At 39.2% G+C, this 26,859-nt stretch overlaps 6 protein-coding genes and 1 pseudogene across 9 annotated transcripts; 3 read left to right on the forward strand and 4 right to left on the reverse strand.

Moving 5' to 3' along the window:
- Nucleotides 1–18: 18 nt before the first annotated feature.
- LOC104782582 (bZIP transcription factor 17) lies at nucleotides 19–3,067 on the reverse strand. Its single transcript, XM_010507553.3, has 2 exons — nucleotides 1,012–3,067; nucleotides 19–675 (listed from the first exon to the last, which is right to left on the reverse strand). The coding sequence occupies exons 1-2, from the start codon at nucleotides 2,765–2,767 to the stop codon at nucleotides 242–244; spliced, it is 2,190 nt and encodes a 729-aa protein (XP_010505855.1). The 5' UTR covers nucleotides 2,768–3,067; the 3' UTR covers nucleotides 19–241.
- Nucleotides 3,068–6,216: 3,149 nt separating this feature from the next.
- On the forward strand, nucleotides 6,217–10,177 carry LOC104782583 (DNA (cytosine-5)-methyltransferase DRM1-like). Of its 3 annotated transcripts, XM_010507555.2 has the most exons (12): nucleotides 6,236–6,600; nucleotides 6,672–6,725; nucleotides 6,832–6,957; nucleotides 7,037–7,121; nucleotides 7,209–7,258; nucleotides 7,348–7,447; nucleotides 7,538–7,584; nucleotides 7,670–7,756; nucleotides 7,891–7,978; nucleotides 8,115–8,212; nucleotides 8,825–9,538; nucleotides 9,637–10,177. In XM_010507555.2, exons 2-12 carry the CDS (start codon nucleotides 6,693–6,695, stop codon nucleotides 10,042–10,044), a joined length of 1,836 nt encoding a protein of 611 aa, XP_010505857.1. In that variant the 5' UTR covers nucleotides 6,236–6,600; nucleotides 6,672–6,692; the 3' UTR covers nucleotides 10,045–10,177. The 3 variants fall into 3 exon arrangements, with proteins under 3 accessions (XP_010505856.1, XP_010505857.1, XP_019100555.1); XM_010507554.2 differs by having other exon boundaries at nucleotides 6,217–6,725; XM_019245010.2 differs by lacking the exons at nucleotides 6,236–6,600; nucleotides 6,672–6,725; nucleotides 6,832–6,957 and having other exon boundaries at nucleotides 7,037–7,099.
- Nucleotides 10,178–10,407: 230 nt separating this feature from the next.
- Nucleotides 10,408–12,487, forward strand: LOC104782584 (uncharacterized). The gene is made up of 4 exons (XM_010507556.2): nucleotides 10,408–10,776; nucleotides 11,190–11,820; nucleotides 11,920–12,199; nucleotides 12,308–12,487. The coding sequence occupies exons 1-4, from the start codon at nucleotides 10,665–10,667 to the stop codon at nucleotides 12,362–12,364; spliced, it is 1,080 nt and encodes a 359-aa protein (XP_010505858.1). The 5' UTR covers nucleotides 10,408–10,664; the 3' UTR covers nucleotides 12,365–12,487.
- Nucleotides 12,488–12,635: 148 nt separating this feature from the next.
- LOC104782585 (transcription factor MYBC1 pseudogene) lies at nucleotides 12,636–13,700 on the reverse strand (annotated as a pseudogene). The gene has a single exon (XR_015597289.1). The product of XR_015597289.1 is annotated as a transcription factor MYBC1 pseudogene (transcript).
- A 3,664-nt stretch (nucleotides 13,701–17,364) lies between these two features.
- LOC104704743 (uncharacterized) lies at nucleotides 17,365–19,632 on the reverse strand. Its single transcript, XM_087509582.1, has 2 exons — nucleotides 18,923–19,632; nucleotides 17,365–18,829 (listed from the first exon to the last, which is right to left on the reverse strand). Exons 1-2 carry the CDS (start codon nucleotides 19,630–19,632, stop codon nucleotides 17,365–17,367), a joined length of 2,175 nt encoding a protein of 724 aa, XP_087365708.1.
- Nucleotides 19,633–22,783: 3,151 nt separating this feature from the next.
- On the reverse strand, nucleotides 22,784–23,212 carry LOC147946326 (uncharacterized). The gene has a single exon (XM_087509583.1). It carries the CDS (start codon nucleotides 23,210–23,212, stop codon nucleotides 22,784–22,786), a length of 429 nt encoding a protein of 142 aa, XP_087365709.1.
- A 442-nt stretch (nucleotides 23,213–23,654) lies between these two features.
- On the forward strand, nucleotides 23,655–26,777 carry LOC147946327 (uncharacterized). The gene is made up of 2 exons (XM_087511066.1): nucleotides 23,655–24,007; nucleotides 24,303–26,777. The coding sequence occupies exons 1-2, from the start codon at nucleotides 24,001–24,003 to the stop codon at nucleotides 26,390–26,392; spliced, it is 2,097 nt and encodes a 698-aa protein (XP_087367192.1). The 5' UTR covers nucleotides 23,655–24,000; the 3' UTR covers nucleotides 26,393–26,777.
- The last annotated feature ends 82 nt before the right edge of the window (nucleotides 26,778–26,859 follow it).

Below are 26,859 nucleotides of genomic sequence, written 5' to 3' on the forward strand. Positions count from 1 at the left end.
TGATCTGTAATGCAAAACTTTCTAAGGTTATATAAGTTTATAAAAGGTAACAAAAAAAAAAGTTACAGCATTCGGATTCTACATCTGGAAACAAACAAAAATAGCCGGACAACGGGTAAATAAATAGCTATGGATATTACTTTGATGATACCAAAGAGCAGGGTATTTATTCTTTTACATACAAAAAGCCTAGAGGAGAGAAGACCTGCTGAAATATGTTTCAATCCTCTCAAAAGTCTTTTTAAGTGGTCACAAGATGAGGAGCTCCTGATCGAGGCAGGACACACGAGTATGTTACATACTTTGCACTGTCTAGAAGCACGACGACAAAAACTCGGGACAGTGATTTTGGACCCCCAATCATCCCTTCTATATCTCCATCACCACCTTCTCTCGGATCGACAAGCACAGATACAACCATCGACGAGGCTGGCTTGATATCTTTGCTACTGCTGTTTCTTTGGTGTTCTTTGGTGAGATTAAAATCTGATCCCGGGAGTGGAATGGGAAGACCGCGAAGGATCCTTCTGTTCTTTCTCTTGTGTGTGTCTGTGGTGTTCTTACTGTGTACTGCAGAGACGTTGGTTGCTGGAGTTGCAGGAATGATGGCTCCAGAGGTTGAGGAGACATCAAACTGAAACACTTCCGTGCACATCCCTGAACTAAACATGGGCCCTACAATATAGTCATTTAACAAAAAAAAGGTGGTGTTAAATAGTGAACCAAGTGTCAGTAAGACTTTAAGCTACTATTGTGCCTCAAGTTTATGCAGAAAAGAGCGAAGAGAAATAAACACTAGATCTACTCTTTATAATCTATATGAGTAACAATGTCACATGTTCATAGTTAATATCTAATCTGATTGTTGGATGCATCTACTCATGACCACAGATTTGCTGAAGGTTAAGCCTCATTAAAGTGTTATTTTGTCAAAAGTCAAGATATAACAAGGACTAGTATACATAATCAAGTCAAGGGAACAGAAAGTAACATGAGAAACCCGTGAATTACCTGCAACACCTTCACGAAACCATTGCTGCATTTCACCGTTGGCTGCTATTGTTTTGAATTGGTCCTTCAGAGTATCAGCGGAGCCAGAGGATAGAGCTTTCTGTTTTTCAGTCTTAGATCTGTAGAGATGCTTAGCCATTTCCTCGGTCCTTCGCACGTCAGGTAAAGGCAGTGCAGGGGAATAATCTTTCGGAATCACCAAGTCAGCGTTCCTCTCATTTGATTCAGAAGCCTTTCTCGAAGCCACGGCTTTCTCACTCGCCAATATAGAATTAATAATCAAATTCCCATCTATCTTCACAAGCTTGTCATTCCTCGGAACAAAGAGTGATGCAACTAGAGGCTCACTACCATTTCCAGGAGGTACAGAGCTCTCTGTTGCAGATATATTTTTCCTTGTTCCTTGATCAGAATCTCCCCCGCAATGTATCCCGCTGTTACTATTAGAAACCCCAGTACCAGCACCACTACGAGATGCATCCAAAACTCTATCCCTATGCTGACTGTAAACCTGATCAGTAATATAATTAGACCTATAGTTCCCATAAAAGGCACCACTAATTCCTCCAAAATTAACGTCGACAATTGGAGCCAATGCACCAAACAAAAATAGACAAAACAGAAGCCCCAGAAAACTAATACTGGCGACCTTCTTGGTCTTAGCTTCACTCTTCTTACTCTCCGACTTCTTTGCCTTGGATGTTCCAAGAGGATTCTGTGGTTTCAACCTAGGAATGGGAATCAAAGGCACTTGAGACCCTTGTTGCTTGACCATATAAGGCGGACAAGGCATCCATGGATAAGGCATTGGAGCCATAGGTGGATACATTGCCATCGGAGGTGGTGGATGATGCGGCGGACACATTCCATTACCTCCCAATTGCTGCCTTAGTGTAGCATTCTCAGCCATGACATAAGACATCTTGCCATTCAAATCCGTTATAGTGGAATGCATATTCCTAACCTTCTCTTCAAGCTCCTCAACGTAATGCTTCTTCCTCTGTCTCGAAAGCTGCGCGCTTTCACGGTTTCTCATGAGTCTAGCTTTCTTTTTCTCATCTTCCTCGCCGGTTACAGCACTTGCGTCTGCATCCTCCCCTGATCTCCTATACTTACTGTTCCTAGACTCGTCACTCAAATCCTCTTCGATCTCTTTCTTCCTCTTGGTAATAATAGACGCAGTCGTAGTAGTAGCCACAGCTTCTTCCACCTTAACCTTCTGGTCGACGACAACGTTACCTGATTTAGGAGACGATTCATTCGTAGCTTCGGAGACATCAGAACCGCAATTACCCGAGCCCTGAGAGGACAACGGAGTCGGTAGATCTAAGCTACGATCAGCACCGGAACATCGATCATCAGAATCCTCCCTAGGAGATTCACGGTTACAGCAACCAGAAGTTGTAACGGCATCATCTTTGGTGGTGGGGAGAAGAAGAGAATCACCGGAGATTCCAGAAGCTTCGGAATCGGGGGTGAAATCACCGAAGTGCTCTTGGGTAGAGGTGTTGATAGGGATGAGAAACGACTCGTTCTCAGCGGGGAAGTAGAGATCGTCCATACCGTCGAAAGTGAGCTCGAATTCACCATCGGGGAAACCCAGATCGGACATGAGTTCACCAATCGGAGTCTGATCGGAGCCGAAATGATCATCGAACGTAGGGATCGAGATGGAATCGAAATCGGAAGGAGGAGGGTGGGTGGAATTAGGGTCCGGAGCAGGTGGTGGAGGCTGTTCCGTGATTGGTTCAGCCATTTTGTTTAATCTGAGTTTTTAGGGTTACGAATTGGGGAGATGATGATGAAGAAGGAAAGAGAGAGAGAGAGAGAGAGAGAGAGAGAGATTCAGAAGAAAGGGGTTATGGTCTATGGAGTGATGCGGGAGAAAGACGACGAGGGGTTTAAAGACAAAGAGAGAGAGGAAGAGGAGGAAGGTGTGGGTTGCTTCCGTCTTCTTCGTCTACGGCGCGTGGTCGCTAAACATACACACTAGTGATGTGATGATGGGGAACCTAAAAGTTAAATCCAAAATTCAGTATATCTCTTTCCTTTCTTTATTAATAAAGAACAAATCTATAAATAAATAAATAAATTAGAGAGATTATTTTGAATAACTTTATTACTAACTGTAGCTAAAATAACTTTTATGACCATCATGATGTGCTTTTGTTATGTTTCCTAATTTTGATTCTTCTTTTTTTTTTTAATTATTTTTAAAAAAATATAGTAGTAAGTCTCTAATCCAGAAATAATATCAGATGATTGACTAAAAATAGTTGATTTGACTGGTGAAATAAATAAATAAAAGCAGATTTTATTTTATTCATAATTTTTATATAGTCTATATTTTTTCTTAATTTTTTTAGTATAAAGTTTATTGTATGAAGTCAATCTATACAATAAGTTTAAACTTTATATACTATATAGTCAATCTATAAAGTTTAGAATCTATTGCGCATAGTAATTATCATACTAAGTATTTTCGGGATTCTAAATTTACATATTTTGCTAGTTGTTTTGTGACTTTTGTATAATCATTTTATAACTCAGTGTATACACAAATTCAAATTATAGATTAATTAAAAGAAGACGACAGAGGAGTTCTGAATTCCTCCCCACACATGCATATTATGTCGACCATTGTCTTTGTCTTTCATTTGGTTTGGCACTTGAGGTGGGGGCTAGAAAGAGTATATACTATAGCAAAGCATGTGCACGACGTTCTAGTTTTATAGTCTTACCTTAATTTGGTAGTGAATACTTGTGGGAGTTGACTTTTAGGAGATCATGACTTTATGTATCTAATCCAATTTTTAGGAGTCTAGATTATATGTAGGTCCTTTGTACATTATCAGGTTTTTTTTTAGTCTCGAATATTCTTGCCTAATTATTTCCTTTTGGAATATTATGTTAAAGGCAGAAAGATAGGTATATGTTTTTGCTTATAAATTGTACTCTCTTTACCTTCGTCGGTTTATAAATTTACTAGTAACAAATTATTTTTTTGGTCGGCAATTTACTAACAAATTTTATACTAGTAAATAAATTATTTTTTCTGGTAAGTTGTGGATATATAATAAATGGCGAGTGTAAAATAAAGCACGAGAGGAAGAGAGTGGGAAGGATTTGGTAATCCACATGTTAAAAGCACGTTGACTGCATTTGTGTTAGTTTTGGAGTGAAGGAAGGGTTTTCGTTATTTGTCGTCTCTGTCGTCTCTCCCTCGAAACTTCTCTCTTCTGATCAAAAAAACCTAAAAAAATAATAATGCTGTCTTCTAGCCTATCTTATCGCTTCACTTTCCAACTGTGTGTCGTTTTTGAGTCTCTTTCCCGTCACGCATGTCTCCTCTCCCACCTCTGCATCACTCATCATTTTCTTTTCTCTCTCCCACCTCATAGCCTCACACTATTAACTTGATAGTTGATTGACTATTTAGTAACTTAAAGTATTTATAAACTTTTTTGTTATAAGCTAAGAAATAATTCATTTGATGCATTGCTTTTTCTTTCTTACTTACTAATCTTATAGTATAGCACCATCATAAATATCATACAATATATAGTAAGATCATGTTCTCGACTGGTTTCTTAATTCTCTATGAGCAACCGACTTCTTTGTCTCGAGATTTGCCACTACATATATAGCCGGAATTCTCAGTTTAAAACCTAAATTTAACTAATCAGAATTTTAACATCTTTATGACTTTTTATGTTAAAGATAATTTATGAACTTTTAGTTTTTTTTCACTTCGATTATCTACACGTTAGTTTGAATTTTTGGATTGCAATGCAAATATGCAATCACGGATCGTTAGTTATAAATATAATTAAAAGGATAAATAAACATGGGGATTTGCGTTCAGGTTCAAACAATGAGTTGGATAGCCGCTTGGAAGCTAGCTACAAGGTATTATCAATTCTAGCTAACCACATATTTAGACATATACGTCTTTTGGATTCTTTATAAGTCACATTTTTCACAAGGTAGATTCACCAAAATCACGAAAATACTACATTAGGACACCGCCAAAATTAGGAAAGAGACAATCATTTTACAAGATTGGAGGACCGCAAGAATCATGTAAGACAACACAACACTTAAAAGAAAAAAAAAAAAAAAAAAAAAACCCTATGATATGATCTCACACTTTTCTCGAGAGGTGCTTGCAAAGAGATAGAGAGAGAGCTGGTGTGGGTGCACAATGCAATTCTAAACCCTTCGAGAATACCTATAACAAAGCATCAGAGGAATAGCAATGTTCTATAACATCCTCTGCATATCGCCATTAGGCATTAATTAGCCCTGACCAAGTTCCATATGTTTAGGAAAGGTGACCACTTTTGATTTATTTATGCATAACTACAAAAATGATGATACTCTCAATAAGTTTTTAGGTTTGCAATTGTACATGTGTACTTTTGAATATAGTTGTGGGATCAATTGGTTATGTTATATGTTAAAATTATTATAGGTCATAAGTTTTATTTTAACAAAAACATCATCATAGACAGATCCATGTTCTACTCTGCCAGACAAACCCATCATCAAAAATTCATCTCTTATGCTACCATTCAAAACCATCATTTTACCATTTTCTTTTGAATTGAAAAGAGCCAAAACGACGTCATTCCACGATTACGATGTCACATCATAATACACGTAGAGTCTGTGTCACCATCCGTTAACGTACATGCCTGAACTTTCAATTTTATTAAAGTATATAGGTCTAAATTGGCATTAGCAAATTATAGAGGTAAAAATTATATAGGTCTAAATTGGCATTAGCAACAAATTATATATGGTACATGTATGAAAGAGCCATTTTTCCATGGATTTTACCATTTTGGCGACCACGCAAAATCCCCCCTTTTGTATATATCCTCCCCATTTTTTGTTTTCGTTTCTTTTTCTGTACGGCTCTTTAACTTTTTTAATTACAATTTTTCACCCGAAAGTTTCTCATAATTCTCTCAAAGAACACTAAGGTATTGAAAATTTCATAGATGTGACCACAAATTTCTATAAAATCCATTTTGTGATGTTGTTAACAAAATTGAGTATGAAATTAACAATAAATGTAGATAAAAAAGTAGAATTATTATTATTTTTTAAACGACGAGGTGAATCATCAGATAAATTTTACATAATGTATATGAAATTAGGGTAATTTTGAGTAATAACCAAAATATGAGCTTCAACGGTGAGGAAAGAATGAGAAATTGGCTTTTCTTGTAATTTTCTGTAAAAAAAGCTTTGACTCTCTTCTTCTTCATCTTCTTCAAAAAAGTTTCTATTTTCTATTTGGGTGTGAAAATGTTTAAAACACACCATTTCTAGTTGTTTCCTCTAGTCTCTGATTCAGAGTAGGCCTCTGCTAAAATTTCTCAGTCTTCCTTTTTGTCTTCGTTTTAGGGTTTCATTTGACCGGATAACTTTGTTCTGCTCAGTCGCATTTGCCTACTCAGCTGGAAACCTAGCTGTACCAAAACCTCCAGAAGCAGCCGAGCTCTCCCTCTCTCTCTCTCTCTCTCTAGCTCTCTCTCTCTCTCTCTCTAGCTCTCGCTCTCTTCTGTTTTAAAGATTTCAGTGAGGATTTTGATTTTTTATTGAAAGGATTTTGATTTAGAAAGCAACTAATCTCTCTCGCTCTCTCTCAGGTTTGTTGTTGGGGAACAGTAATGGTAAATACATCGACGTTTGCTGCAGAAATGGTAAGGTCACCACCTTTGTTATATCTATCAGATAGTTGTAAATCTGGAAATGAAAAACGGTAAGGGTTCAAAGTTTTCTAATGTTTGTGCAATGTTGTTGCTTTAGGTGGAACTTTCTAGTGGTGATGATGACAGTGATGTGATTTGGACTACGGATGATGAATTTGAGATTGATAACTATCAATCTTCTCCGATGCATTCTGTGTCTGAAACCTTAGGTGGACCTGCTAGTGTAAGTGCTTACTGAATTCTAAAGAACAATTGCTATTCTTAACTTGTCTCTTTTTTTCACGCGTTTTTTTGTGATTCAGAAGGGAATCTCTGATGAGACGTTTGCTAGTTTTATTGAGATGGGATTTTCAAGTGAAAGCATGGTTAGAGCAATTGAAGAAACTGGTGATTAGTCTATTTCTGATTTGTGTTTATATCTGAGATATGCATTTCTGAATTCTGTCAATGGATGAAATGTTAAATAATTTGCAGGACCAAATCCAGAACCTATTCTGATTCTTGAAACGCTCTCCAAGTTTTCTGTGAGTCTCCTAAAATCATGTGCATGGTCACAATTTGTTTGCTTGTATATAATCTTAACTCCACCTTTTTTTTTTTTTAATTTGTGAAGACAAGCGATGAACCTAGTTCTTCAAAATCCAAAGTTTTCGATTATCTTATTGGGATGGGGTTTCCTGAGGAAAATGTGTTAAAAGCTATACAAGAATACGGTAATGACATATCTCTTTGCTCTTTTTTTTCTTCTAGGAATTGGGAAATCTTTTAATGAGGTTTATTGAACTTTCCTTGATAATATGCAGGAGACGAAAATGTTGATGAGTTAACAGATGCACTTCTTACTTATGCGGTAAGTAAACATTACAAATTAAATAGTATATCGACATGAAAATATAGTATTTCCATGTAATAGAAGGTCGTTACTGTTTCTTTAGGAGGTAGAGGAAATGAGCGAAACAAAAGACGAGAACATCAACACTAATGATGATGACAATCTCTATTCATTATCCTCAGATGATGAGGTACAATTTTTCTATCCAAGTTTCAGACCTTTGCTTGGTTATAACATTTTCTGCAGATTTTTTAACTTTCAATGCAATGCTCATGTCTTACATTTTTAAGAAGTTGCCTTCTTATCTGTTTTGGAAAATGACAGGATAAACCAAACTACTCGAATGTACTCCAATATTTGATCAACATGGACTTTTCGAGGGAAGAAGCTGCTAAAGCTTTAGAGAGATGTGGTACGTTCTCGCTTAATTATTATCATTATACTTCAAAATTTTCTTATCTTTCTGTTCATATTTGTTAGACGTTTACTTGTTCATCAATCCAATTAGCATCCTTGCAAGTATTTACGTTTCTTCTCAAACTTTACAGGAGAGGATGCAAGTGTGGAAGAGGTCGTAAACTACATTTGTGCTGCTCAGATGGCACGGCAATTCGATGATTTTTTTGCACAACAAGATAAAAAAGAGGTAATAAGTCTCTTGAAGAACATAATACAGCCATCAAGTTAGTATTGAATTATCCTTCTGCAATTCTGGTCGGTTCGATGAGACAGCTAGAGTTGTCCGCTTTCAAATTGTGTGATTGGTTAACTTCGTCTTATATTTGTAATCAATGCCTGAGATCATTGTTTGTGTTGCATTCTTGTAGATATTAACTGTAGTTTTCAAATTAAAAAAGCTCTTGGATTGTGATCTTTGCATACTTATACCTCTGATAGTATGATTGATGATAAGTTGAACTCTGGATTTCCTTAGTCTTAGCTTTTTTTGATTCGATCAGATGCTTTTTGAAAATTACAATTTGATGCCTTTTGTAGTTCTACTCAATATTTCACAGAACTTACTGATGTTACTAATTGCTTCCTCAAGTCTCGTTAGTGTTTTTGCCTGTGTTGATTGTAGTTCAGTCTTTCTTTCAGAACATGTAATTACTTCAATTTGCAGCTGCTGTATGTGGTAGACTTCATTTGTGTTGTTACTGTGTGTGGCTAAATAGAAGAAATTACCAAAACGGCAGTGAACTTTTCCCTAGATTATGCAGTTTTTCATGCTTGACTCAATGACTCTTTGACTGTGCAGCTTATAACTAACAGCAAAAAGAGGCGAGTATACAATGAGCCACAAAGAAGAAAGAGAAAGCCGAACACTGCCATGGCCAATGACGAGCTCATCCGTCTACCAAATCCGATGACTGGGTTTGGTGTCCCTAATGAACCTGGAATTATGACAAAAAGACCAGTCCCAATTCCAGATGTTGCTCGTGGCCCGCCCTACTTTTACTATGAGAACGTTGCAATGGCAAGTAAAGGTGCTTGGGCCAAGATTTCCAGCCAATTGTACGATATCATGCCTGAATTTGTAGATTCTATGTATCTCTCTGCCGCTGCAATGAGAAGGGGTTACGTTCATAACTTACCAATCGATAAAAGATACCAAATCCAACCTCCACCACACTACACCATCCAAGAAGCCTTTCCAGTGACCAAGAGATGGTGGCCCACTTGGGATGAAAGACTGAAGTTAAACTGTTTGGGCACATTTCTTGGCAGTGCTACGCTTACAAACAGACTACGTGAGAAGCTTGAGAAACATGATGGAGAGCCGCCTGAAAGTGTGCAGAAAGAAGTCCTCAAAGATTGCAGAAAATGGAATTTGGTCTGGGTTGGCAAGAACAAACTTGCCCCGCTTGAACCAGATGAGATAGAGAAGCTTCTAGGCTTCCCAGAGGATCATACTCGAGGAGGAGGACTCAGTAGAACTGAGCGCTTCAAGTCTTTAGGCAACTCGTTTCAGGTATAATTCGATAACTTAGACCTCTCTGTCAGTTCAGTTTTGGTTTGAAAGTCTTTGGTTGGTTCTAAACTTGTGTTTTTGGTTTCATTTTTCTTTAGGTTGATACTGTTGCATATCACTTTTCTGTCCTCAAGCCTTTGTTCCCGAATGGAATCAACGTTCTGTCACTCTTCACGGGGATAGGCGGTGGAGAAGTCGCACTCCATCGTCTCAATATTCGAATGAATGTAGTTGTGTCTGTGGAGAGTTCAGACGCAAATCGAAACATCTTGAGAAGCTATTGGGCGCAAACGGATCAGAAGGGTACCTTGAGAGAGTTCACTGACGTTTCAAAGCTAGACAAACATACAATTGAGCGACTTATGGACGAGTATGGAGGGTTTGACTTGGTTATAGGAAGAAGTCCTTGTAAGAATCGTGAAGGAGATCATTCGTATCTCTTCTTCGAATATTGCAGGATTCTCGAGACGGTTCGCAGCAAATCAGCAGATATGAGGAGGAGATGAAGAGTTTGAAGTCTCAAGTTGTTCTGATTTGAAAAGAAAAAAATAGTCCTTACATCAGTACATGAGTAGCAACGTTCTAAGTGATTCAAAGTTGTATTTTGCAGATTCTTTTTATGCCTTCTCTTTCTCTCCACTATTACTGCTTTCGATCTTAGTGAGTAGTAAGTAAGTTTCTCTTCACTAAAAAGGTAAACTACACTAAACCAAATCGAACCAAAACTAAACCGAAAGAGAAGGGAGACATCTCGGATTAGTTCGGGTCCGTTACAATGCAATCTAAACCCCATCCAGAATATATATAACAATGGTAGGCCCACTAGGCCCATTAAAGGATTTTGTTTTGGGGTACACAAAACAAAAATTATATAAAATCTTCTTAAGAATAAAATAAGAGTTATCTTCCCTCTCGTTCGATTTGAGGGAGAGAGATAAGCTTTTTTTTTGCATCTTTTGTTCTTCTCTCTCTCGTCGTCCTCAATGCTTCCATTTCAATCATCCTCTTCCTCCTCTTGATTGACTTCTTCTTCTTCTCTTTTGCTGCGAGAGAGAGAGAGAGAGAGAAAGAATCAACCTTTTTAGAGGAAGCAAGGACTTATCATCGTCTGTCTAATCCATCTCTCATGGACACAGCCTTGACCTCTGAAACAGGTTGTGCCCTTTTGGCCGACAAGGGATTCACGGTGGATCCTTTTTTGGTTGAAGCTCTTCAGAATCCTCGACATCGTCTCACCAGTAAGCTTCCTCCTCTGATTTTTTTTTTTTTGCCCCTTTTGGTTGTTTCGTCTTCGATTCCTGTTACGATGCCCTAGTTTCCTCAAGTTACAATCTTGACCTGTGCTTATATCTTAATTGAGCTTAGAATCGTAGTTAAGGATTTTTGGGGAGAACGAATTGGTATTAGGATTGTTTATTGCCTCAGGGTTGATTTCTAGGAAAATTTTGCAAATTCAGATCTTGGCTTGTGTTTTTGAAGTTGAAAGCTTACTTTTGCATAGGGATACATGACTAACCCCCATAACTAGGGAAGTGATTTTGCAATAGTAATGTTTATAATCCTATGTTCTGAGATTTGTTTAGAGTTAAAGAGTTATTTCTCCTTGATTTTGCTACTCTTTTCTAATCCAAGTTTGTTCTTGTAATGTCAGTTTTGAGGATGGAACTTGATGTTCAGAAGTTCTTGCAGAACCCTGATGAGCAGCAATTCGAGTTCCAGCATTTCCCGACATCATACCTCCGTCTTGCAGCTCATCGCGTTGCCAACCACTATGGACTAGTTACATCAGTTCGAGATGGTGGTGCAGATGGTAACGTGAGCAGGATTCTCGTTACTAAATCAACCGAGAGCAGGTTTCCTGCTGTTCGACTATCTGAAATCCCGGCTAAACAATCAGAAACTGGCAAGTTTGAGCACATGAAAGTTGCTATAAAGCCCCGACCTTCTAAAGGAGGGTCTGGAATGGAAGGTGGTGATCTGGGAAAGCAAGGTGGTCCTCCGAGAAGTGTTGAAGAGAGGAAAGAAGACTATGACAGGGCACGAGCACGTATATTTAACGGTCTTGCAAACCTTGATTGTAATGATTATCCATCTGAAACTAATCCTGGGAGGGTGAATTGTAGTCCTATCAGAGATGATGAGAAGCAAGTGTTGAAGAGTGGTAGTATCGAGGCTGAGAAAAACCATTTCCCTAGGGAGAGCATTCATGCATCTCGTATTGCAGTTCTCAGAGACAGAGAGAAAGACAGGTATGACCCGGACTATGACCGCAGCTATCAAAGGTACGTAAAGCATCCATTACCCATGATAATTGCTAGTGAATAACAAAGAACGTTAAAGCTTTCTTTTGTATACTGAAACCCTTGTGCGTTTGCTTACAGATACATTAGGAACCTCCCAGTCGACCAAAATTTCTGCTTGCCACACTTCAACATTCAGAAAATAGGGGCGCCGTGCTATGATATGGGATTTAGCGGGTATAGTCAAAACCCAAGTGCTCCTACGTCTCTCAGCTTGGGCCAACACTCTGTCATGAGCCCCTATGGGACCACGGGGTTAAACCAACCTTCGATGAATGCTGCTATGTACATGCAATGGCCAAATGCAGCAGCGGTGATGTATACTCATTCTTATGAACACTTCAGAAACGCACCTTTTCAGGTAAACAAGTTTTAGCCTCTTTTTGTCACTCCTTTATCAAGTTCACATCTGAGTAGATACTTAAATTAGTGATTGATAAGTGTTTAAAAACGAATGTTGTTTCTGCAGGGGCAGTTCTATCCGCATCCGCAACCCCTTAGCTTCGATTACATGCAGAACCGGTAATTGATTTTTTCGTCGAGGCTTAACGATTTGTGTAATCCAAACTTTGAAACAGTTTGTTTTGTATGTCGAATATAGAACAAACAAAACCTTTTGATTAGTGTCATTGCCTTGTCTTTTCTTTTTTTTTACTGTGTTACGCTCCAGCGTTTGGTTTTCGACGTAACTTTATCACGTCATTGCAACGGATGATAATTTAACTCGGCTTGTAGTGAAGAATACAAATGATAACATCGTACAAAAGTTAAACCGTTCGTGTAGAATAAAAAAGATATACACTAACAATACATTTATTAAGTTTGAGGAAAAATGCAAATTACACATACCTTAACATTGTTACTTCCATAAAAATGAAGTTAAGAATTCAAATATATTTCATTAATTTCCCGCAGGGAAGAGCTTAAGAATCTTCCTACCACCATCTCCATTACCATGTTCGGAATCTTCATACCTCAGATTACGAACCACTTGGTTTTGCTGCGTGATCATATGCTTCCCTATATACGGATGCTCTAATGGAGGCATTAAGTACTCATGATGGTTCAAGAAATGAGCTGGAACCGGCGAGCTCGCGAACAAACGATCAGTTGCTGAGTCGGAGACAATGACGTGTCCACCGGAGATACCGTTACCGTTGCCTTGCATTCTCCTAAGGTAAAGACGATATTTCTGAAGATGGCTCGCGACGTTCTCTCTAGTCAACCCTTCAACGCTCATTAGCTGCATTATCGTCTTCGGAACTGCGTTCTTGATCCCTAAATGTCCAACAGCGTCGACGAAACGTTTGTGTAGCTGAGGCGTCCACACTAAACGCGGCCGTTTCAACGTTCTTGCTGGCTCTCCTCCGATCGATCCTGAACCAAGATCCGTGGAATCGCCACCGCCGAAATCAGAATTCATCATCATCGGTTGAGGAGTTGGAGTTGTTGGAGTAGTGGATGGTTGGAGCTTCTGGTGGTGGTGATAAGTAGCTGTGGTTCTCTTCGACCCGAGATGATGGTTAGGGCTTCCGATTTGGAAAGCGAGAGCTAGATGAGGAGTGATCAAGGTTTGAGAGATAGGGATGAGTTCTTCCGGTGAAGGAAGCTCCTCTTCCCATCTAAGGAACCAGTTTGGATTATCTTCTCTCATTTTAGAGGCGGTGGGAGATGGTGAGACGGCGGCGGAGGAGAGAGGATCGAGGTGGATCTTTTAGTTTTAGGTGAGGAAAAGAACAAAGTAACTATAGTGAATATTTGTAGATAGAATGATATATAAGGAGGAAATGAGAGTGATTGGCTGATTCCATTTCTCTCGAATAATGTGTTAATGGGGTTATGGAAACGGAATAAATTGATGATTCTTTGTTTATAAAAAAAAAAGATATACAAGTAAGAATAAGAAACAGAAAAGTTTGAAAAATCAAAATAAAATAGTAAATATACTTGTGAGAGAGAGAGCATATGAACTGTCATTGTCATTACACGGTTCAGTTCATGGCGTCCAAATTTGCCAGTTCTGTGTGTCCATGCGAAATGTTTGCCTTATATTAGTGACCAATTTGCAATTATTATTCTTTAGTGTAGAAGGTAACAAACAATAATGGATCGTGCGTGTGTGTGTGTGGATTTGTATTTTTATTAAGAAAAAAAAGAAGTCAATAAATATGAATCGATCGCATAAGAATGCGCCAATAGTTGAGCCGACATCATTTGAATAAATTTTTAAAAGTACATATGATTAGAAAACCCAAGGCAGAGAGAACCTTATATATGACAGAATGAAGAAATCTCAATCTTATACTAGTAGTAGTATTAAAAAACAAGGAACGATTGTGTTGTGTCCTCGATAAGACGAAAACTATAAATCCCGAATCTTTCTCTAAATTTAAAGAGCGATCTATAAATAATTAGTACTAAAATATAAGGATACCAACCAAGGAAGGATAACATTTAATTTCCTTAAAAGTGTGTGATGGAAAAATAAAATAAAATAACAAAATTAAGACAGAAACAGTAAAAGTTAATAATTGAAGGGATTGGTTTTAACTTTTTGGTAGTTTGGATCTGTCACTGTCTTATGTGTTTCGGAGTTTATGGTCCAAAAAGACTCAGAAAGATTCTGGGCTCTGCACGTGGCGCGTGTCCTCTCGCACGCGTTCATTTTGCGGCTGGGAGTTACAAGAAACATCACCCTTTCGTACAATTGGTCTCAAGTACGCATGAGATTCCACGGATTAGGTTATTAGCCAACTTTTTTAAGTATTTTTAATTAAACTTCATTTAGTTAGTGGGTTTAGTTGTCTGTAAACCATGCGTGTTATATTACCTTTTAAATTAACTTTTTGTTTTGTTTTTTCTCTGATTATGAAGCACAGTGCATATTTGTATCCAAAACATTATTTAAAATATTTTATTTAACCTTCAAAATAAATCAAACATTTTATAAGATTATTTTGTTTTTCTTTTGTTAAATTACTTTATGTATCTCTACATTAATTTCCATGTTTTTTTTCTTTCTAAATACATGTGCAAAAACCATTAGTTAAAATAAGTTACAGTTAAATTAATGTAGAGATACATGGAAATTTTATTGTACTGGTATATATCATCAAGTTATACAAAAAAAAAATATTATACACATATTATAATACAAAGCATGGGTTGAGAGTGGGACTTGTGCTGCATTAACAAAAAAATCAGAGAGCTTTATAGGTTTAAACTATACGTAGTAGAGTAGTGTGAAAAGATTTCTATTCCAATTTTAGGTTCGGCGTATGATGTGAAATAAGGAAGCTAAATCTGATAGCTCTAGTTTATATATATGATCTATTCGGAATGAGAAAGTCGAATTATCTTTATAATTTAGTTAAAATGATTCTTGTTAAAGATTTGGTTCCAATTGTATGTAGGTAGGTGCGTGCACATAAACCATATCTGATTAGGATTTCTCTCAACTTTTCTCCCAAATGATGAATGAATAGAGCATCATTTAGACATTATTTTCAGTGAAAGTCAATTTAGAACACAGGATCGAGCATGATAATATAATGGTCGCTGATCAGCGGCCAGTCACTATTCAACAAGCCAACTAAACTTGTCGACATATTAACTAATTGACCTAATAAGAATTTTAAAAACAACTTGGTTTTCTAACCTAAATATTAAGAAGTGTCTAGTGGCCAACCTCTCAGCACCATCTTTTCTATTATTTTAGACTATAGACAAAATGAGATAAGGAATCTTCTTCCGAAGTCACCAAGACAAGAAGTGAAACCGGACAAGAATTGTCCCCTTGATTTCTTTTGCACCAAAATATTTTGGACTTTTTAAAGCGAACCTTACTTTTTTTTTATTTTAACTCAGACAATAAATCCCCAGAGTATCTCACGGGTACGGTCTTCCCCAGGTATGCAAATGGGCCGTAAGCAATGGGCTCATACCCATGTAGCCAAAGAAATAAAGTTTAGTATTTCTGCGCTTGGGGAGAATCGATCCTTGGCCTAAACCAACATGACGACTCTTCCATCACGGCTAGAACTACTAGTCCACCATCTCGTGGTTAAAGCATACTTTACTTAAGGCCAGTAAAGCACAAAAGAGGGGGTTTATGCAATAGATCCTTTTGAAATAATAATGTTATTAGCTTTACAAAACAATAACTTAAAAACCTTTTTAAAACTCTGGAAACTACATTGCTAAAAGCAGAATGATTAAAAGCGGGGAATCTTTTATCTTTTATATTGATGGAAAGAATAAGATAATTCGTGAACCATGTGATGCCCATGTTTTATTATATACTGTATGTACGACACTATTATGTTATCATCATCATCGAGTAGATGTGTAATTTAGATGGATTAATACCTACAATTCAATCACATACAATAATACTCTCTCCATTTCAAAATATATGATGTTTTAACTAAAGCACGCATATTAAAGCACGCATATTAAGAATTTTTTACTTTTAACAAATTGAACCAATCAGAAACAATACTCATAATATAAAATACTAAATTAATCTAAAAATTACATAGAAACTTGAAAACATGAAACAAAAAACTTTTCTAAAACATTTTATATTTTGAAACGGAGGAAGTAATAAATAACACGGTAAGGTTGAAAAATCAATATATCAGGTTATTGTTAAGTTGAGAAGAACCTACATATTTGGTTTTAAGTCTAGACTCGACGTGAAATCCAATATACTCATTTCCTTTGGTCACCTTGGATTAGCATTCCACGAAACACATAACGCTAACATTAAAAAGTTCCTTTGACCAAAAAAAATACTCAAAACAAAATTCCAAGCTCCAGCACGTACGCAGTATTGAAAATCATACGAGAGAGCAAATATAAACTGCATGGGCAGATGGGCTCATAATTTATTTCTTTTATTTGTAAAGGGCCCAATTTCGAGAGCAAGACATTTTCTTCTAGATAAGTTTCTTTTGCAATTTCACTGTTGTGTAGTCTAGTCTGATCAATAATCCAATGTTGTTGATGTTCCATGAAGAAATTATCATTCATATGTTTCCAAACAAACCTTTAAATGGCAAATCTTTTCTATCAATCATCTCCGGTCCCTCTTGTGGGACAAAGACGAGTAAAAGAGAAGCTGCGCACAAAATTTATGATTCAATAAAATTTGGAAAACACTGTGGACATAAGGTGGGCCGTCATTGGATAAGATCTGGGCCCAGAGTTAACGCAGATTGCCTAAAATCTAACCACTGTATCTCAAATGTTTGATTCTCATTTATTAATTAACATTTATTTCGATTTTAATTCCTTTTTTTTTAATATATGAATTATTTTGGTAGCTAACGTTTTTATTACAAAGAAATTCTAGCACGAAGTAAATATATTTCATCTGTAGTAATAATGTCACGGTTCCAATTTTGTTCTACAGTTAAAAAATCGACGTCGTTTCAGATCCTGGTTGTAGTATGAAAGCTCTATTAATGATGACTAATTTTATTAGTATAATACATTTTTTTTTGTCAAACCAGTTTCCATTAATTAAACTAAATCTGGTCTATCCGGTTCGGTTACAGTCAACCGGTTTGGAGAGGAAATTACAGATACATTAGGCAAAGCAATTGAAAGAGATAGAAGGGAAGATAAAAAGTTTTTTGCAATCTCATCCGCTCGTCGATTCTTCTCTCGAGGAACAAAAGTGAAGGAGATTTCCTCAAAATTCGAGGCTACTATAAGGATATCGTGGAGAATCCCATGGATTTCCTTCAGAGGAAGATCCGAATTTATCGCGTTGATCAACTGCTGTGAATCAGAGGCGACTAAAAGTTTCTGGTAGTCCAGATCGGAAGCTTGTTGGATCGCAAGGAGCATGGCAATTGCTTCCGCCATCAGAGGGGATCGTATATGATGAGAGTTAGCCTTCCTGTGTCTCTCTGGTATCAGGGGGTTTCCACTAAAGATCCAGCCAAAGCTGGCACTCTGGGAGTCTTCTCGCCAAGCCGCGTCTGTGAAACATCGAAACGTATTGGAATCCACTTCCCCTCCTTCCTGAGGGATTGGGGTGTGCAACGTCAAGTTTTTTGGGGTTTGGTTAAGGATCCATTCACGTGTCTGGCTGATAGCTTGGGTTAAAGCTTCTGACGGACTGATAGCTTTTTTCTCAAAGATGAGCTTATTCCTGCTGGTCCAAATAGTCCAGAGAATCCACGCTCCAAAGGCCCCATCATTTAGCCCCGTTGGAGGCAAACAAATAAGTTTTCTAGATCCCTCAATCCCTAAACGTAGGTTTGATATACCTGGTATATTCAAAAGATGTTTTACCGGTGCTTGACTCCACATCTGTTTTGCAAAGTTGCAGTGAAAGAATAGGTGGAGTTGGGTTTCATCTTGTCCACAGAAAGGGCAAACAGCCGTCAAGTTGATTCCACGACTGCGCATATTGGCTCCCGTTGGCAGTGCATTTTTCAACAGCTTCCATAGAAAGAATTTGATCTTGGGAAGGCACGCCAAGTTCCATACTTCTTTTTCCCAGTTAAAGTCTTCCAGTCCTTCAGTATGGCTTATCTTTTTGGAAGACTCCATAGAGGCAGCCTGATAGCCTGATTTTGCTGTATACTCACCCGACTTTGTAAGTAGCCAGTTGTACATGACATCCTTTTCATTCATAGGTAAAATCTGCCTCACCTTGTCCACTATCCAGGTCTTAGTTTCCGGGCAAATAAGGTCTGACACCAACATATTTTGTGTTTGCTCAGTGGGAGGTCCAATTGGTGTGGTTGGGGAAACGAGTGATAGCCAGGGATCGTACCAAACGCGGGTCGTCGTTCCAGAGCCTACTGCTACTCCAGGTGTCGTCTTAAGAGGTCTTTTCCAATGCATATTCCTCTCCACCCATGTGAAGCAGAGGGAGAAGCTATACATTCCAAGAAAGGGGTGTATTTGCAATATTTTCCAAGCAATGCTCTCGCCAGTAGACATGTTGGATTGGATAGGATTCGCCAGCTGACTTTGGCCAGAAGCGCATCATTAAAGTCAGGTATATCACGAAAGCCTAGTCCTCCATTTTTCTTGGTATTTGTCATTTTATTCCTAAGCTAACCAACACATCTTTTTGTTTCCCTTAGGGTCATCCCACCAGAATCTCGTGAGGGCCGATTGGATTCTTTTGCAGAGGGAGCCATGTAATTTGAAGCTTGACATTGCATATGTAGGCATGGAGGCAAGTACTGACTTCAGCATGGTATTCTTCCCAGCAGGGGAAAGAGATCTAATAGACCAGCTTTTTGAGCGTTGCCTTATCCTATCAATAATGGTATTGAACATATCACGCTTCTTCCGACCAAACAGCTCCGGTAATCCAAGGTATTTTCCAAGTCCACCAGCTTGTTTCACACCTAGGATCTGTAAAGCGTCATTCCGTATATAGTCACTCGTCTTTGCTGAGAAAGTGACTGCAGATTTGTTTTTGTTTATCATTTGACCCGAGGCTTTTTCATATTTGAGCAGGATCCTTTTTAGCTCTATGCAGGATTGTCTGTCAGAGCGACAGAAAACATAGTGTCGTCTGCAAATAATAGATGGTTCACTATGGGGCTGTGTATCGACACTCTGATCCCCGGTAGTACACGGTTCTGCTGAGCTTTGTTGCAAAGTCCGGAGAGGATCTCGCTGCATAGAATGAACACATAGGGCGAGAGGGGTTCTCCTTGGCGGATTCCTCTTTGTGGTTGAACTCTCCCTTGCGCTGAACCATTGAGAAGGTAAGAGTAAGATACTGTTGAGATGCATAGCATAATCCAGTCTATCCATATTTGATGAAAACCCATTCTTTTCATAACCAGACTGATAAATTCCCATTCAATGCAGTCATAGGCTTTACTCATGTCTGTCTTCACAGCCATGAACCCTCGAACTGTGGCTCCAGAGGTCTTAAGGTAGTGAAGATTTTCATGTGTTATCAATACATTGTCAGTTATAGCTCTTTTAGGAACAAAGGCTGATTAGTTCTCTGATATGATGACTTGCAGGATAGGTTGCAGTCTTTTTGCCATTAGCTTGGATATGATCTTGTAGAAGACTGTGCAGGACGGTAGTCCGCCATCTTCTGTGGACTCAATATTTTTGGTATGAGCCTAATATGGGTTTCATTAACTTTTGTTGGTGAAGTGTTGTTCAGGAAAAAACTTTGAATCTCAAGCACGATGTTTGTCCCTATTGTACTCCAATTAGATTGGAAGAAACTGGTAGAGAAGCTGTCTGGTCCCGGGGCTTTATCAGGGTGGATATCGAACCAGACTGCTTTGATTTCTTCTGGTGTCGGGATAGTAATGAGGGACAGGTTCATTTCAGGGCTCACGCAAGGATCAATGGCTTCCCATACAGTGGATGTTCTATCTCCTTCTTCAGAGGTAAATAGTTTTTGGAAGTAATCAGTAATGACTTTAAGGATCTCATCTTCTTTGTATGAGGGAACACCATTATCATCTTCGATGACAGAGAATTTGTTTACTGCTTGTCTACCTCGAGTTATAGCATGGAAGTACCCAGTATTCTTATCACCAAGAGTCAGCCATATTTGTCTACTCCTTTGTTTCCAGTATTCTTCCTCAGCCTGATACGCCCTCAAGAGATTACAATTGATGGTAGAGATCAAGCTAGAGTCTGGATTTTGGTTAGACATAGCTTCTGCCAGCTTACTACGTTGAAGTTCGATCTCCTTCTGGCTTTGTTGGTATTTTACTCGCGACCAGGTAATGATAGCTTGTCTGCATCGAGCAAGTTTACAGAGAACTTCCTCTTGTTCATCAGACTCCCAAGCAGTATATATGATCTCTTTAACTTCCGAATTCTCCTTTAGTCGTCGATCATACTTGAACAGCCCTTTCTTCTTCTTTTTTGTCAGGTCCAGATAGGTAAGCAGGGGTCTATGATCTGACCCTTCAAAGCGCAAATAGTCACTCCTACTAGATGGATACGCTTCAGCCCAGGAACTGTTGGACATAGCTCTGTCCAGACGGCAATGAAATATGTGATCATGTCGTTTACCTCTCCAAGAGAGAAAGTTGCCAGAGTGTCGGAGGTCAAAGAGATCGCACTCCGCCATAAAGGAGCGAATGTCAACAAAGGTACCTTCGTGTCTCTCAGGGTCTCCTTGTTTCTCCGAGGTGTCTATTATGTCATTGAAGTCTCCTGTCAGGAACCAAGGGGATTCTCTAGTAATGCCAAAGGTAGTGAGTGCATCCCAACAAGCTTTTCTTTTTGATCTATTTGGTTCACCATAGATAAATGTTTAGAAAAAGGACTTTCCTTCTGATGTGACACAAGTGTCAGTATAATCTTTGCAGGCATTGATGATGTTAATCTCAACATGTTGTTTCCACAGGAGGGCAAGGCCTCCACCCCCCGGACTGTGAGGAGGGACAAAAACGTGATGAGGATAGTTCATCCACTGAAGGGACGACCGGACCTTCTCATCACTGTTCTTAGTCTCCATGAGGAATAGAATGTCAGGTGAGATATTGGAGTGCATCTCACGTAAGCGTTGGCTTGTTGTGGGATTCCCCAACCCACAACAGTTCCAGCTCAGTATCTTTAAGGAAGAGGATTTGGTGGATTGGGAAAATCCACCTTCTTCTTTACAGACGCCGGTATGATGGTTTGCGTAGGGGGATCTCCACTGCTTCTGGCATTCTGAGCTGAGATCGACTCCTTACCAGTGCTTCTGCGACTTGAGCTGGATAGGTTTACTTTTGGGTTGCTCTTTCTTTGATTTAGGGGTTTCTTTGGGGACCCATTTGCCAAATTTCGCTTTTGGCTCTTTGCTCCTACTAAACGTAGGCCTCTTTTCCCAGTAGGTTTTGCAACAGGTGGTCTACCTCTGCCCCTTTTTGTGTTTTGGGTAGAAGTTTCAGTGTGTTCTAAAGTTTGTTCACGGATCAAAGAGGTATTCTCTCTGTGGGGGTCATCCGGGGGTATCTCTTGTGAGAAGGCAATCGGGGGCTGGATGGTGTTCTCTCTAGCAGCTTGAATAAGTCTGTCAGTAGTGTCCGACATCAGGTTCTTAGCTTCTCCTTGAATAACTCTTTTTTATGGCTGCACTCTCAGTGGGGTCTGGAACTGTGAGGTATTGTATACTGACTTCCCTCAACTCATTCATAACTTGATCTTTGGAAGGTATACTTTCAGGTATCACATTATAGGTAGGTTGTGCTAGTGGGAGTGGAAGGCTTCCCACCGGTGGTGGAGGGGGATGAGTAACCGGGTCTGGGGCATCAAACTCTCTTTCTAGAGGTGGTCGTCTCGGTCTAGAGGAGTCAGATCGTTCTAACGTTTCTCCACCTCCCGGGATGATTTTCTCTCTCCATTTCCTGGTGGAGATCTTATCTCTCCAGTGTCCTCTTGGGGGAGGGCTTGCTTGTTCTGACCGCCTACTTGAGGACTGTCTTGAATAAGGATGGATTCTTTCTCTCTCCACCACTCTCCTTCGTTTTAGGTGGTGCTGGTTTTGATTAGGGTGGCGAGGCAGATAGTTATTGTTCTGCGCCCCAGAGATAGATCGACTGTTGTGGTATTCTTGCCCAGTAGGTATGTAATGTCTGGAAGCTGATTGACCAGAGGCGGTTGTTGGAGCTCTAAAGTTGTCCTCTGGTGTATAGTAGTTTCTCTTGACCGTTTGAGAGACAGAGGGCGCAGCCAAGACACTGGTTTTACGGGTATCTTTGTCCGGGATAAGAGACAGACAGTCTTTCACTTCATGTGTGAGTTTAAAACAGTATGAACAGTGGTTCTTCAGGTTCTTGTAATCCAGTATAACCAGAGCTTCGCTACCATTGGGAAAGTCCACCATGGTTTCTTTAACAATAGGCTCGAGGCCATCTATTAGTACGCGGAGTTTAGCGGAATCAGAGGAGATCTCCATTTTTTCTATTACACCAAGTTCTTGGCCAATGACCTCTAGCATCTATGGTTGCCAGTAATGTTTTGGGAGGCCCTGTAGTTCAACCCAGAAAGGGATCTTGGATGGAAAAGAAGCAGAGATAGTGGGCTCCCACTTTTGTAGGATAACCATCCATTGGCTATAGTGATATGGTCTATTATCAAGGACTTTCTGCATATCCTCCTCTAGGTCAAACCGGAACTGAAAGCATCCCCGACCTAGATCTGCACCAATAGCTTTGCCTTTTAGATTCCATCTGCTGACTAAGAAAGGGAACAAAGACCAAATTCTCTGGGCTTGCGGGTTTGTTAATCTTCCCATTAGAGTGAGAGAGTTTTCTTCAATAAGGGCGGATGTATCTAGTTTCGGGGCTCGGATGCGTCTGCGGTGGGGAGGGGAGGAGTTACCCGCAACTTCTTTACCTTTGAAGTGATAATGTATTCTCTTGTCCATGATTTAGGTTCAGGCAAATATGGTTGGTGGGTTAAAGCAAGGGGACTTTGGGTATACTAGGTTTGTATGAAAGTTTAACTAGTTTCAAAGGTTTATGCAGGGTTATAAAAGTTGTAAAAAAACCGACAAAGGATTACCAGGGGGATATAGCTTAACCTTCATTTTCAAGAGCACTAAGTAAGGAGACTAATCGGAGGGAAGGTTTCCAGGGGGATTCTCATCGTCAACATGCGTAGGACCGATGGACTTAGTAGAGACGGGTGAAGGACCGCTGGATACTTTCTTTAACGGCTAAAATGGGTTGATAAGATACGGTTTTTTGTAAAATTCCTTCTGTTTTGGGAGGGCATCGGGACTCGTGCCTGAGAGAGTGTTACATCCGATGGATCAAGCTTGTTAAAACTTAGTATAATACATTGGAGAATATAATTCTGAATAGTTTACACGATACCAATAAGAAGAAGACCGCAGTCTTTCTTCTCCCCCCCTACTAATATTTTAATTGGTTCATAAATAAATTGTTAGTGTTTAGTACTTTTGACCTGTCTTGTAATTAAAAAAAAAAAACACAAACTACCGAAGAATTAAAAAAAAAAAAAAAATTAAAAAAAGGGAAAAAGGTAAGAAGAACACAGGTCAGCGAGTTGGACTCATCTGGCTTAGAAGAGAAGAGAAGAGAAGAGAATCATAGAAAGAAAACGCGACGACGAAGCTTACACAAAGACAGAGACAGAGACAGAGCTGAGACTAAGCTGAAGAAAGAAGCCTTGAGTATCATTACCTCTGTAATGGAAGGTTCGTTCGTACCTTTTGTTTAATATCATTCGCTCTCTTTTTTTTCAGATTTTTATTTTTCTCCGTCAGTCTGAGAAAAAAAAAACCCTAGATTTTTCCCGACTTGAATTTGCTTCTTTCGAATTTGATTATAACACACTAGTAGTAACAATTCGTCTTCGGAATCAGCATTATCTTCACGAGATTTATCTCTTCTGCCCTAAATCTGAATTCGATACCCAGAATTAGTTTTTTTTTTTCCCTCTAGAATTAGTAACGTTTGATTGATTTTTAAGTTATCCAAATTGTTATACAGGTAAATCACCAGACCTGGAATCAATCGGGTCTGGTACAACTACAAAGCGTTCAAGTGTTTCAAGCCGATCTCGTACCCGCAGAGATTTCCTTACAAGATTTACAGACAGTGAGCATTTCGCTGAAAAGCTCCAAGATTGGTTTGCTTTAACGTTAGACAACAACTCTAAGAAGACCAATGGACCTGTCTTTGATGTTCCTTTTGAGCTTGTTGAGCTTCAAAAGTTTGATTACGCATTAGAAGGCATTTCTTTTCAGCAGCTTACACGAATGCCTAACGCTGTCTACGCTTCCACATCTACAGCTGTTGAGGCTAAGGCTTATTTAGCTATAGAGGATTTTTTACACGCTACTGTCAAGAGCTTGTGGGAAGCGTTTTGGAGTCAGGACGAGCCTGTTCCTTTCTCTGTTGGTTGTTTGTATAATCAGAATCTTAAGTTTTATCAGGCTGAGAGAGCTTTGGGTATTGGGAAGCTTGATGGTCTTTCTGGGACTGGTGTTTTGCTTAAGAATCCTCGGCATCCACATGGGAAATGGGATCATATTCTTGAGCTTGCGCTTTTAAGGCCTGACATTGGAAGCTTTGCTCAGGACAGTGATCGTCCTCCTTCTTTACCTGCCTTAGGGGAGGCTCTTTTCTATGCTCTCCGTATACTCATCGCAAGGAGTGTGAGCCGTTTGGATTTTTCTCAAAGCTCAAACTGTGTCTTTGTTCTTCTCGTTGATTCGCAGTTTGGAGGTGTTGTTAAAGTTGAAGGGGATGTGAATAAATTGGATTTTGACTTGAACAATGTTTATGAGTGTGCAGCAGACTGGATAATGAAGCATTCCAAGATAGCTGTGTCGCCAGTTGACAGGATTTGGAACAAGCTGGGGAATGCTAACTGGGGTGACATTGGTGCTTTACAAGTAGTCTTTGCCACTTACCACAGTATAATGCAGTACTTTGGTCCACCGACGCATTCTATTGAAGACTTAGCTGCTGACCATAGTTCTCGCCTTCACTCAAGAAGACAGGAGAGACAGTTGGGTGATACTAGTCTCAATGAAAACGGTACGTTTAGGTTCCAGCAAAGTACCATGTCTCCTGAGATTGTCGAAGTCCAAGAAGAATCGACCAAAATTGAGCCTGAACCATCAATGAAACTGGAAGTTGGATCGGTTCTGTGGTTGGAGGATTCGAATTTTCAAAAAGGGTATCAGATTGACGAAATATTGACTAATGGTACGCTCCCCTATCATATCGCATCACCAGTGGACGATGCAGGGAAGTCTGTGTTCTTGTATGTTGGTTCTCCTCCGTCACAGCTTGAACCAGCTTGGAAAGACATGAACTTGTGGTATCAGGTCCAAAGACAAACTAAGATATTGAGTATTATGAAACAGAGAGGACTGTCTAGCAAATACATGCCGCAGCTCCATGGGTCTGGTCGGATACTTCACCCAGGGCAATGTCAAAAACCAAGTTCAGGTGGACGATGTGATCATCCTTGGTGTGGAACTCCAATTCTTGTAACCACTCCGGTTGGGGAGACAGTAGCTGACTTAGTAAACGAGGGCCGGTTTGGTCAAGAAGAAGCTATTCGATGTTGCCATGATTGCTTATCGGCACTTTCTTCCTCCTCTTCAGTTGGGATTCGCCACGGTGATATCCGACCAGAAAATGTAGTTTATGTTACTTCGGGTGTAAGACATCCTTACTTTGTACTTATTGGTTGGGGTCACGCTGTGCTTGAGGATAGAGATCGACCAGCGATGAATCTTCATTTCTCATCGACTTATGCGCTTCAGGAAGGGAAACTATGTGCTGCCTCAGATGCAGAGAGCTTGATTTACATGCTTTATTTCTGTTCTGGAGACTTCCCTGAATTGGATTCAGTTGAAGGAGCGCTTCAATGGAGAGAGACCTCGTGGTCAAAAAGATTGATTCAGCAGAAGCTAGGCGATGTCTCAACCATTTTAAAAGCGTTTTCAGACTACGTTGACAGTTTATGTGGGACACCATATCCATTAGATTACGACATTTGGTTAAGAAGATTAAAGAGGAATCTTTCAGAAGATCATGGGAAAGAAATTGAAACTTCAGGCTAAGCTCTTATCCAAAAAAAAAATGGGGTTTCGCCATACCAGATAATGGAGGTCCTTACATAGAAACATTCGATTCCTTTTGAACATTCTTTCAGGTGCTCTCTCTCTTTCTCTGCTTAACCTGTCCGAGACTGGAAGCCTCACGATGAGACGTATCCTTCGGTTTTGCCAAGTCTGAAAAGTTTGGGACCTTTGTTCTGTTCTTGTTCTTGTACATGATCTTTGAAATGGATTAGAGTCTGCATCTCCCTTGGCTGTTAATGTTCTGTTCCTTTTCTTCATTATTATTATTATCTTGAGAGTGATTCTCTATTTATTTATTGTGAAGGTGAGAGCTTTTTTGTTCCCATTTTGACTTCTATTTAAGTTTACGAGTTCTTTTCTTCTATTTTCTGTGTGTTTCTTAACCTGAATCCAACATTGATTCTGTATCGTCTCATTTTCACGTATTCAAGAAACCAAAGGAGAAT

This window comes from Camelina sativa, chromosome 4 (assembly GCF_030686135.1).
Source record: "Camelina sativa cultivar CO46 ecotype springtype chromosome 4, ASM3068613v1".
Taxonomy (NCBI): Eukaryota; Viridiplantae; Streptophyta; class Magnoliopsida; order Brassicales; family Brassicaceae; genus Camelina; species Camelina sativa.